Source organism: Nansenia antarctica (assembly GCF_963989245.1).
Source record: "Nansenia antarctica genome assembly, chromosome: 1".
Classification (NCBI taxonomy): Eukaryota; Metazoa; Chordata; class Actinopteri; order Argentiniformes; family Microstomatidae; genus Nansenia; species Nansenia antarctica.
Genome location: NC_137674.1, coordinates 20982709 through 20995203, shown reverse-complemented (window position 1 = coordinate 20995203; position 12495 = coordinate 20982709). Strand labels below are relative to the sequence as shown.

General features: G+C 46.2%; 1 protein-coding gene across 4 annotated transcripts in view; it reads left to right on the top strand.

Annotated features, from left to right (window-relative positions):
- Window positions 1–3264: 3264 nt before the first annotated feature.
- Window positions 3265–12495, top strand: part of cpeb3 (cytoplasmic polyadenylation element binding protein 3) — a gene marked incomplete at its 5' end in the record, with an annotated part of 44034 nt that continues 34803 nt past the window's right edge. Inside the window, 2 exons of one of the 4 annotated variants that reach the window (XM_080550223.1) lie at window positions 3265–4152; window positions 9907–10060. In XM_080550223.1, the coding sequence (XP_080406349.1) occupies window positions 3280–4152; window positions 9907–10060 (1027 nt within the window). The remainder of the gene's footprint in view (window positions 4153–9906; window positions 10061–12495) is intronic. The other 3 variants (XM_080550222.1, XM_080550221.1, XM_080550220.1) reach the window with 3 other exon arrangements.

The window sequence follows — 12495 nt, the reverse complement described above, 5'->3', positions numbered from 1 at the left end:
GCATTACGAATGTCGTATCCGTCGATTGGGTTTGCGCATACATACGTTTATCTGAACAAGTTCATGTCAGAAACGCGTTCAGATCGGATTTTCGTATCTGTCAGAAACGGATGGAGCTTATTCTATGGGGCTCATACCATGACATCGGTTCATTCGTAGCCTATGTCTGTGTTCTCCTGACGTCAAACGTAGACATTAGTTGAGTTTATGACGATTAAAAACAAGCCAATGAGTAGTTCGTTTTTCACGTCTGTCTGAACAGGCCCCCGTTTGATGTAGGCCTATTCTAATTGGCTTAATCGATTTTTGGTGACAAGACAATCCTGTCGGAACTCGGAACAGGGCTGTGCTGCGCGCACGCTCCAATGGTGCGTTCGAGTGGTCTTCGGAAACTTGGCGCCTCCCAGTTAGTGACGTTGGTAAATACAACTCGAGCGTGTTCAAGTGCTTCTATCGCATTCAAGAGACACTTGGGGGGGGGGGGGGGGGGTATTCCATGAACTCTGCTAAAGGAAAATGCAGGCTTATTTTGATAAATCGCAATAATTTCAGTGCAAGTTCCGTTCCCTGAATGTGGCTTAAAGAAATCGCTGTAGCATAGCAATGTTATGCCTCAGAACTAACCTGGTACCTACCTACCAATCTGTCGAGATTAAATGTGTGTCAAAAAATGTCTAACAAGCGGAAACAAAATCCTGAAAAACAGTTCCGTTAAGTGTCTTTTTGGAAACATTAGGTCCGACCTAATGTGACAACTTGATTTGTGACAAATGGCAAAGTATGAATTGATGTTTTACCTAAATTCCAAAGAATGTATTAATGAAAATAAACACATTAAGAAAATTACCACATTCACTGTCTTCAAAAGCCAATAGATAGTTAGATAGATGGGTATGTGTATCAGCTTGCATCATTAACAACAGAGCGGTGTGTCTGGCGCAGAGATTAAAGCAGTCGGCTAGCAGTCAGAAGGAAAATAAAACAATAGGGGCTAGTATAACGTACGCATTTAATCTGTCAGAAATGTTTTGACAAGCCATTTCCCTCGCCCCGTTAATTGCGAGAGTATTTCCCTTTTTCAGAGTTGACGAGACAAGGCTGAATTGTGTTATTGCACTGACTTGAGTCTTAAATCACTGCACTCTAACCAGGCTTTTTAAATTAATCACTCATTTAGTTATCAACGTACGTAAAATACCCCCCTGCGGAACTACTGGTTTGTGGTTGGTGCTGATAAAGGACATTGACACTCAACACAGATCGAGTAGCCTGTAGTTTAGTGTCTCATTATTGTTTCTAATAATGTCCATAACTTGATTGGCTAGGCAATATGGAAACTATTCAATTATCCTTCATGTAGCATTCTAATTTAAAACAATTTAGCCAATAAATCTGATAATGCAGCCAGAATATAAAATGTTGTATTGCTAGAAAAAGACCAATGACATTGCAACCTATGACAGCTCCTTTAATAGTTTTGGGCATTTTGTGCACCGGGAATGACACAATGTTTCATTTGATTAACTTGTTTTGAAGGTCCAGCGTGTAATATTGAAGCTTTCTAAAAGCTTCCCAATGGTTACACACCTGGATGACACAAAACTTCCTCCAACTAAACAAGGACAAAACAGAGATAATTGTATTCGGTGCACCTGACAAAAGATCGAAAGTCAGTGCAAAACTTGATTCTCTCTCTCCACACTAAAAAACAGGTCAGAAATCTTGGTGTAATTCTAGACTCCGATCTAAACTTCAACAGCCACATAAACTCTAACTAAATCAGCCTACTATCACCTGAAAAACATAACAAGAATGAGAGGTTTCATGTCCAAGCAAGACCTTGAAAATCCATGCATTTGTTTCGAGTAGACTTGATTATTGTAATGGTCTACTAACAGGCCTATCTAAAGGAGCTGTTCGTAAATTGCAGCTCATCCAAAACGCCGCTGCTAGTGTCCTAACAAAAACAAATACATTTGAACACATTACACCAATCCTGAGATCCCTGCACTGGCTACCAGTCTCTCAGATAATTGAATTCAAAATCCTCCTAATTACATACAAATCACAAAATGGTCTTGGACCAAAATACATATCAGATCTCCTCCCACCCTATATTCCCGCAAGGTCCCTAAGGTCAGCTGAGACAAATCAGCTAATAATTCCAAGAGTGAAAACAAAAGACAGTGCAGCAGCTTTCAGTCACGCTGCTGCATGCTCCTGGAACAAACTCCCTGAAGAAATCAAACAGGCCCAAACCCTTAAAATATTTAAATCTAAGCTAAAAACCTTCATGTTTTGCACTAGTTATGATTAAACACAAACACTTCCATCAATGTCTTTTTTCCATGAACTATTGTCTTTTTAAATGTTTTATCTATTTACTTCTTATATTTGCTTTTATTCATTGTAATTTTTATTTTCTTATGCTCCTCTCGCTGTATTTTTAAATAATGCATGTAAAGCACTTTGAATTGCCCCTGTTGTATGAAATGTGCTATACAAATAAACTTGCCTTGCCTTGTCTTGGTTGTGATGACTATTTTCTCACTCTTGCAATTATGACATCCATGCTATGAGGATGGAGCGATGTTGTCTTTGGTCAATCACAAAATGTGGATCGTGGTCAATGTTATGGATGTCCTAATGTGGATCATGGTCAATGTTGGGCCATGCCTGGGTGAATGAATGAATGAATGAATGAATATGTTGTATTAATGTCTACATTTCCACAAAGTATCAAGTGAAAGGCTTATTCGGTAGGAACTTTCCATAATGTAGCCACAGGCCTATCCATGTGCTGAGTGTGTGGGGGTGCGGTGGTTCAGGGTGGCCTGTCTCTTTAACACGGTGGAATGACACAGCTGTATTTATTGACGTATGCAAATTACTTTAAGGGCGGTCCTGGGGAAAAAAACAGGAACCAGAATCAGTTTCACATCGCAGCTCGGAGTTCCTGTGTGAAGGGAAACGAGACGTGGCGAATATTGATGATATCGGTGTCCTCCTATGCATGTGAGGGGACTGAGCGCTGGTGTTTTTAAAGAGTGCAACTATTTAATGTTTCTAATGAACGTAGTTTATTGTGTCATAATCGGTAGACATCGATTGTGTCGTTGCTAAATGCAGGTGATCACGAATTCGCCTTCCAATTGGCTGGTCGCAGCGACAGTGAGAACATCCTTCTCAGGCTTAGATAACAACCCCGGCTTCTGGATGATATAGGCTCCTCAATAATAACTCGTCTCTGTTTCTCCCCCGTTTCAGCTGAGCTAAACCATGCAGGATGATTTACTGATGGACAAAAACCAAGCCCAGCCTCACCAGCAGCAGCAGCCAGATATAACCGACGTAGACCCTCCCTCCTCCTCCACCCCGACCCCCTCGTCGGAGCCCCCCACACCGGAGGACAGTCCGTCGTCTGGGACCAGCCAAGCCGCTTTAGCGCCGCTGAACAATCCAGAGAAAGTAGTGCCGATGGAGTCGCCGACCCTCCCCGGTGTGAGTTTGGGTTTTCACCAGCCGCAGGAAACCGGTGGCACCCTGTCCCCCTCGTTCGGAAGCACTTGGTCCACTGGAGGAACCCCGAACACCGTGGATGACAGTTTTTTCCCAGGAATACCCTCGGTGAACGGAACACAGATGCTTTTTCAGAATTTCCCCCACCACCACCACCACGTCAACCCGGTGTTCGGAGGCAACTTCTCCCCTCAGATCGCCGGCTTGGCCCCCCAGTCTCAGCAGCATCAGCCAGCCCAGCCACAGCAGCGGAGGTCCCAGGCTGGCAGTCCTAACCCAGGTCCTTTCCCCCCCCAGAGGAACGCGTACAGTCACCAGGCCGTCATGAACAGCAAGGCGCCGTCGTCTTCATCGTCGGCATGGAATAACCACCAGAACGCCGCGTGGAGCACAGCCTCCAACCCGTGGAGCGGTGGTCCCCAGGCCGGCAGGGACCCGCGGAGAGCTGTGGGTGTCGGCGTCGGGGTGCCCATGTCTCCCATGCACCCCATCTCCCCCATGAAGAAGCCCTATTCTGGCAACGTCATCGCGCCCCCGAAGTTCCCGAGAGCCGGTCCCCTGCTCACCCCCAAGTCCTGGATGGAGGACAACGCCTTTAGGACGGACAACGGCAACAACATGCTGCCTTTTCAGGTATTTATTATTATCCATCCCCATAATCGGTGTTTTTTATTGATCATTAGGACATAGCCTGTGAATAGCCCTAGCAAGAGAGACCGCTGATGTAGCCCCATTGATTTGTTTCATGACCATGTCAATGAAAGAGAAATTGGGGAAAACAATATTGGTATGATTGACTGGTGACAGTAGCATGGGACTGCAATAATGTTGAAATCATGTCACGATAACAATCGTCCCTCCGTCGAGCATATTGGATGCGCAATGTTTCGTCAGCTGATATTTGTCAAACCGACTCGCTTTATTGTATATGCTATATAAGACTAATAACGCTTTACATTTCCGAATTTCACCCAGATATGACTTCAGAGCCTTGTCACGTCAGTAGGAAGGGGACTGTCATTTTAAGGAATATTATAATAACCAATAATTACGGTTATTCGCATGAAGCTGTTCTTATGCAGTGAACAGCGTCTGTTGTATCGGATGGCCAGCAATCAGACATTTGAAGTGAATCGTGATCAATAAGACTGTTAATCAATGCCGAATAATTCCATTGGTACTAGAATGGGCGAAGTCATTGCATGAAACAGTTAATGTTCTCCCCGTTTTGCCAGCTCACTCTGGGCATGGTTAAAGGGCACACTGCTCCGATGTGATTGGTTGGTTTTGGTGTAGTGGGCGGGTCTTAAATCGATCTTCAGTTCACCGTTTTGTGTGGTCACGTGATCACAATGCTTCGTAATGATCATGAGAATATCAACCGCATATTGTCAAGACTAGAGGACAGTCAAAGCTAAACAGTTTGGACCCGTTGTCAGAATTGTCCAAATGTAACAAGAATGAGCCAATTTGATTACTAACATTGATTAATTGTGTAGGCTATCATGAGATTATCCATGGTAGGGTACTGTGTAGGGCTATCTCTATACAGTGTTGTTCCCCTAGCCCCGATCACGTGTTACTGCTTGTGACTGATGGGTTGTGAGTGGGGCTGACGTTATCACTCAGGTGATAATGAAAACCTACAAGCAATGCAGCATTGCTGTCATAGCTAACAATGTTGACTTCATTTCACTTAAATGCAGCACATGTTTGCCCAGATACTATAGTACTTCTGTCTGTCTCCACCATCCTGAACAGCAAACAGCAGACATCTGAAACATAGTTTTGTCTTCTATTTATTTATTTATTTTTTACGAAAAGGAGATATTGCAAAGTAACATCACAGATATGACATTTCTCATGATTGCTTATTCCTTTACCCCTTGTTGATAAACAAAAGTACCAGACCGGTGTACTGTTCAGGAGTCTCAAACCTTAGACACGGGTGAGTTCACTCTCCCACTCACTAAGAGTAGGCTAGTATTTGGTCGCCCAATCGAGAGAGAGAGAGAGAGAGAGAGCACAGGAGAACAGCCCAGGAGAACACAGTGGTAGCCAAAATGCTAAACTGTTACAGAGGGGACAACATGTGCCAATGAAACCCAGCCTGAGGAGGAGGGTGAAATTCCAACCTGCTTGAAGTATACAGCATAGATAACCATGGTCTGTGTCAGTGTCTCTCTTACCCTACCCTTCCTCCCTTTGCTGCTATTTATTTAGCAATATCTCGGTTGAGTTTCATTTTGTTGACCTCTTTTTACTCTCTTCAGCGAGGCCGCCGTGGTGGTGGTGGTGGTGGTTATCAGTTATCACTAGGACACAAGGTCTTGGGGCCAGATGTCACCCTGCACAGAGTGCCCTGTTTGCTGAATTGAGCAAAGAGGAGTGGTCAGGGTCACTTCAGAGTATCACCACAGCTGTTTGATGAACAACTTGCCAGCTGGAGGCTAGACTACTGTACCTGTTATTTCTAAGCCTTGTATCTTAAGAGTGTTCTCACAGCCACACACAACTATAGGGTAGGTTGGAGGCCGAGGTGAGCTGCTGGCATGAGCTCATACCAGACTGTTGTTGGCGGCTTATAAAAGGTCAGAAATGTGAAGAATTCAACTTAACATGTCCATGTTAAGTCTAAAAAAGCAGAAGTCACATGAGCATCTCAAAGGACACCTTCGTTCAGAAGGAGAGTCAGTAAAGTCAATTTGTTTTTGACTTTGTGATTCCTTCTCATAATTAGATTGGATGTTTGCGGTTTAACAAGTTGACTAGCAAGTTTTCTAGTCAAATTAATTCTGATGTTGATGCAAATGAGTTTCAACGTGGGCCATATTGATATGGGTTTTGGGGTTGGCTAAACCCAGCATAATTGGCTTTTTTTCCCCCCCGTGTTAGGAAAACTTGTTTGTGCTACCTTGCCTGGTTCCCATTATGGTCATTATTTTTAACCATGGTTGCTCTGCGTGGTAGTTAGGGTTAGCAATTTCAACACATTCATCATTTTGCTAGGCAACACACAGATGAAATCATAGATTTAGGAACCCCAGTGCCATAGCCTAGATGTTTTTATTTATTGAACCCAGGAATGAGCATCACAATAGCTATGCTCAATGAATGAGGTGACACCACACCTGTTCACTGAACAAACCAGTCTGCTTCACAACTGTATATGGTCCTTTAGCTGGAAAGGTCTCCCATAGCAAACCATATCTTTAATGTTTGGTCAGTTTACAATATTCGTAATTTTTTCGTATTCTTGTTACGGGTCAATTGCAGGGATGAGTTGAAGAGAAGGAGCAGGCATGACTGCACTGTCTGTATAGCACATGCTGTGTCTCTGGTGTGCTAATGCCACAGTAAAAACAGCAGGCCTAACAGTGGTCTAGTTGAAGAGATGCAGTATTATGGTATGTCCATCTCCTCAGGATTTGTGTTGCCACTGAATAATCCCCCTTGCTGTGTTCAGGAGAGAGCGTGTGTTGGGAGGGGAGGGAAATGAAAAGCTCAGCGTTTTAAGTGTTTACCGTTTGTACCAAGTGGGCAGATTTTTATCTGCACGGCAGTGCCGGATCCAGAGTGGGGGAATAACACTTTTGAATGCTCAGCCGAATGTGCAACAATAGCACTGATGTGACAACAATGTGTCCCCCGGCTAGGGCCGTTGGACATAGGACAGCTAGCTGCCAAGGCTTGCCCTGACTCCTGCACTAGGGCCGTGGACATAGGACAGCTAGCTGCCAAGGCTAGCCCTGACTCCTGCCCTAGGGCCGTGGACATAGGACAGCTAGCTGCCCAGGCTAGGGCCGTGGACATAGGACAGCTAGCTGCCAAGGCTAGCCCTGACTCCTGCACTCGTACTCAGGCTCTCTGTCATTCCCTCGGTTGTGCTCTCACTCTCTTCTACCCAACTCATGTCCACTTGATGGGGGCTCTCTGATCCCCTGATTACCGTTTAACACTGCCCTCAAAATGTATAAACCAGGTAAAGTAGGCTCTGTAAATCATCAGCCGAAATATAAACCAAATGGCTATAAACGTCATAAGCTGAAATCCATATGGAGTCCTCAGAGAGGCCCTACCCTCACACCCTCACGTTGTGAACTTTGGCAGGTCAGATGAGCGTATGGCACCCTTTGAATATAATATGACGGTTTGATCTCCCAATCAAACAGTGCTTTTTTTCCACGCTGAGAACCTTGCCTAAAGACCAGTTTGAATGGTTAGAAATGAAATCCAGGCAACTCCAGCAAGTTGGATATGTTCAAAGGCAGGGCTGCACAATGTGGTCAGATTGCAGCCCAGCTGCCACCGAAGGACATTATAATGTCACAAAGTACAGGTGGACAAGTCGGTAACCCAGGGTGACGGATGGTAGCCTCCTCCAGATGGTGACCTTGGGGAGTTGTTTATTAGTGTTGCCTCCCAGGCCTGACCCTGTCATAGTCATGTTTGTCTGCCTCCCAGGCCTGACCCTGTCATAGTCATGTTTGTCTGCCTCCCAGGCCTGACCCTGTCATAGTCATGTTTGTCTGCCTCCCAGGCCTGACCCTGTCATAGTCATGTTTGTCTGCCTCCCAGGCCTGACCCTGTCATAGTCATGTTTGTCTGCCTGACCCTGTCATAGTCATGTTTGTCTGCCTCCCAGGCCTGACCCTGTCATAGTCATGTTTGTCTGGGGCGGCTTTGGCACAGGAGGTAGAGCCGCCGTCTAATGATCGCAAGGTTGGCAGATCGGTGGTTCGAGCCCCGGCTGGCCACATGTCGAAGACAAGTGTCCTTGGGCAAGACACTGAACCCCGAATTGAGTGGGCCAGTGCCTTGCATGGTAGCTAGCCGCCATTGGTGTGTGAATGTGTGTGTGAATGGGTGAATGAGAGGCCGTTGTAAAAGCACTTTGGATAAAGGCGCTATATAAGTGCAGTCCATTTACCATTGACCATTTGTCCCCAGTAGAGATGTTAAACGTGATTTATTCTGAAAAATGCCTGCCTGATTGTTTCTTTTTCTATGCGAGGCTTATGTGGATCTACTTCAGGAGGGTATTCCATCAACGTCGCTAAAGGAAAATATGTTTTTGTTAAATCCTGTAAGATTGGTCGTACACAGTTGGCAAACAGCACGCTCACAGAGATCACTTTATTCTGGATGTTAGTGTTTGATGAATCATGAAATGATGTGGCTCTACTCTTGAAACCCTGTACTTTAGAGCCAAGTGATGTCACATTTAAAGATTGTGTGTGTGTGTGTGTGTGTGTGTGTGTGTGTGTGTGTGTGCGCTTTTTCTGCACACACTAACAGAAACCTGGGTACTGAGGAGCCCCCTAGGCTCATGTAACTGACACATTCTCTCTTTCTCTTAGTTTCTGTTGACTAATGTCTGGTCATGAATTTATGATGAACTGAGATTCGCCGAGATGACAGAAGCAGTATGTCTTTGCCTGTCTTTCTGCTTACAACAAAGTTAAGGGTGTGTTGTTCCTACACGAAAGACACTGTTCTTTTGGCCCGGAGCAAAGTTGGCTAACCAACCAGAATGACAACAGCCAAGGCAAAATGCAAAAACAAGAATGTTTCTCATGGTGTCTGTCTGTGTGCTGTGTGAGGATGGACATGGTGGTGGTCTCTTATCATTGAGGCGTGTGTCGAGTGAGGTGCTCACTGTTGATTTAAGACCTGGCTGTTGTGGACATGCCATTGCTGAACTCTCAGCTCCTTGAGAGAGCAAATGGAGGTGTGTGTGTGCATGTGTGTGTGCATGTGTGTGTGCATGTGTGTGTGCATGTGTGCACCTGTGTTCCTCCTCTCTCCAGCCCTCACCAGATGTCAGGTGGTGATGGTGGTGCGCCTCCTCAGTGTCCAGCAGTGAGCAGATGATGTTGTCCTTGTTGCTATGATTTGATCTCGATTCTGATTGAAGTGAGATCTCTGGGGCGGCTGTGTCTCAGGAGGTAGAGCCGCCGTCTTAACGATCACAAGGTCGGCAGGTCGGCGGTTCGAGCCCCCGCTGGCGACATGTCGAAGTGTCCTTGGGCAAGACACTGAACCCCCAAATTTGCTACCAGTGAGCGGGGCCGGCGCCTTGCATGGTAGCTTGCCACCATTGGTGTGTGAATGTGTGTGTGAATGGGTGAATGAGAGGCCAAAAAGTGCTTTGAATAAAGGAGCTATATAAGTGCAGTCCATTTACCATTTAGATGTCAAGTGGTGATGGTGGTGCGCATACAGACATCCACCCTGTCCAGCAGTGAGCGATGATGATGTCCTTGCTCTGATTTGATATTGATTCTGATTGGAAGTGAGATCTCTCTAACCCCTGACCCTCTCTCTCTCTCTCTCTCTCTCTCTCTCTCTCTCTCTCTCTCTCTCTCTCTTTCTCTTCTCTTGCAGGACCGGAATCGGCCCTTTGATGCGTTTAGCTTGCACTCTTTGGAGAATTCCTTAATGGATATGATAAGGACAGACCATGACAAAGGTAAACCACACCCAGCTGGTGGCCCACCAATGACTATCGCTGATATTATATGGAGGAATCATTTGGCAGGTTAGGAATACCTATTCATACATCCTCGCTTATTTGGTTGTTTTTGGCTTCATTGGAATCATCTTTGATATTTTATTTTTGCTTTATTTTGCCTTTTCTACCATACAGTATGGTTAGTCTTTTTTTTTGCAATCGCAAAATCATGATAGATTAGAACCGGCCTTATTAGCTGCAAAATCGTGCGTGTGTGTGTGAGCGCTCTTTTTTTTTTTATGTTCCTTCCTTACCTCTGCTTCTCTGCATTTCTGCTGAACTTTAATGACGTTTTCATGATGAGATTTCTGCTTTTGTTTCACTGAGAGGGAATACATTGTCACGTTGTAAATATGAATATTGACAATAAACGCGTGTGTGTACTTATTTTAGCATTAACCCATCGCAGGCTTTTCTTTTGGTACTGTGATGGCAAGCTTCGATGTCTGGTGTGTTTGTGTGTTCTAGCAGCCTAGATGAGGGAGAACACTAGGGAGAGAGTGACACTGTTAGGACGCCTCAGACAGGCCAGAGCAGACGCAGAGCAGACGCAGAGCAGACGCAGAGCAGACGCAGAGCAGACGCAGAGCAGACGCAGAGCAGAGACAGAGCAGACGCAGAGCAGACGCAGAGCAGACGCAGAGCAGACGCAGACGCAGAGCAGACGCAGAGCAGACACAGAGCAGACGCAGAGGAGACACAAGGCTCAGATAGATGTGTTTTTGTGCCATCGCTGGGCAAATGAGAAAACCATTCAGCTCAGTTAGACCTTGACTGTGCTCGCTGAATCTGTCACCAAGAAACGCCACATCACAGCACTGATAAGCCTGTTTAATGGAGACTAATACAAAAGTAGCCCGTTGCCAAGCTTGCGTCCTTGCAGGATAGAGAGGTCGTTAAGAGCCACATTGTTGTTGTTTTGGAATGGAAACTTATTTCGAGGCCATCAAATGTGTGTCACCAAATTCCGTAAGATAATATTTTGTCAGAGTAGGTCACGTGCCCTTTAAAAAAAAAAAAAAGTCTTGGGTTGGCCCGGTGGCCTTTGTCAGGGTCCATGTTGTTCTTTCGCCTGCCAGACAATGGAACTGTTGGGGAGGCAGGGGGATATTATGAATAGTAGCCTGTTGCTTTCTCATGCTAAGATTCTGTTTTTCCAATCTTGTGTTGAGAGAGCATTGTTTCGCCGAAAGTTCGTCCCAGCTGGGCCTAACTTCGCTAGGGGGGGGGGGGGGGGGGGGTAGAGAGAGAGAGAGAGAGAGAGAGACACACAGAGAGAGAGACAGAGACAGAGAGAGAGACACACAGAGAGAGAGAGAGAGACAGAGAGAGACAGAGACAGAGAGAGAACCCCCCCCCCCCCCCCTATCCAGATGGTTCCACATTCCTGCCCTGCATGTTTACCTCCCATCCCCATGTCCACAGCTTGAGGCTTCAGAGAGGCGTGCAGCCTGTCAGATATCAGTCTTCCCTGTTCTCCTCCCCAGGCCCCTAGTGACCAGGACAGAGACACCCACACACATCTCACCAAATCTCTTCCTGTGTTCTTTTTTGTTAAGTGAGACTGAACCCAAAGCGTTCCTGAATATAGTGTCACGCAAATATGCACACGCCCCGCGGGGACTACCCTCTAACTCCACAGCGGTCAGGGAGACACGGCGTACTAGAAGGCTATCTAGTTATCATTGTGGCCAAACGACTTGTTGTCCTTTTTCTGTGTTTTTCTGATTGTGTCGGGGGCGGTGGGGGGGGGGGGGGGGGATAATGAGAGGGGGGGATCACCTTAGGTGTGTTGAGAATGGGGATGACACGAGAGACCCCTGCTCTATCTGGCCCTGAGACCACTGAGATGGGACCAGGCTCTTTTTTGAGTTCACTTTTCGATCCGAGCACTCGTTTGAAGAGGAGTTGGTCTCAGGGGGGTAGGTGGGGGGGTGGCACTTAATTCTTGTGATCCTCTCAAAACTCCTGAATGCTTATTAATCCGACGGGAATGGCATGTGGCATGCGTGGGGAATTGTTTTGAAGGGGAGGGGGGGACTGGCTGGGATGTCCTTAACAAACAGGCCTTTCTAAGTGCCACATATTGGAGTGCATGGTCCCAATTTGGGTCAGCTGAGCTCACATGTGGAGAGTTAGCCTCCCCCCCCCACACACACACACCACTAGTCCTCCCCTCAGCCTGGAAAAACACCAGCAGCAGTCTGACAACAGCCTCCACCACAGCAGCCTCACAAGGCCAAGCTGTGGCCACAGCATGAACACACCCCTCCACACACACACACACACACACACTGACTAACTACAACCTGTTACACATATCACACACTGTAGCCCCTATACCCACACATACACACACCTACTGTACCCCTATACCCACACACATACACACACCTACTGTACCCCCTATACCCACACACACACACCTACTGTACCCCTATACCCACACACATACACACCTA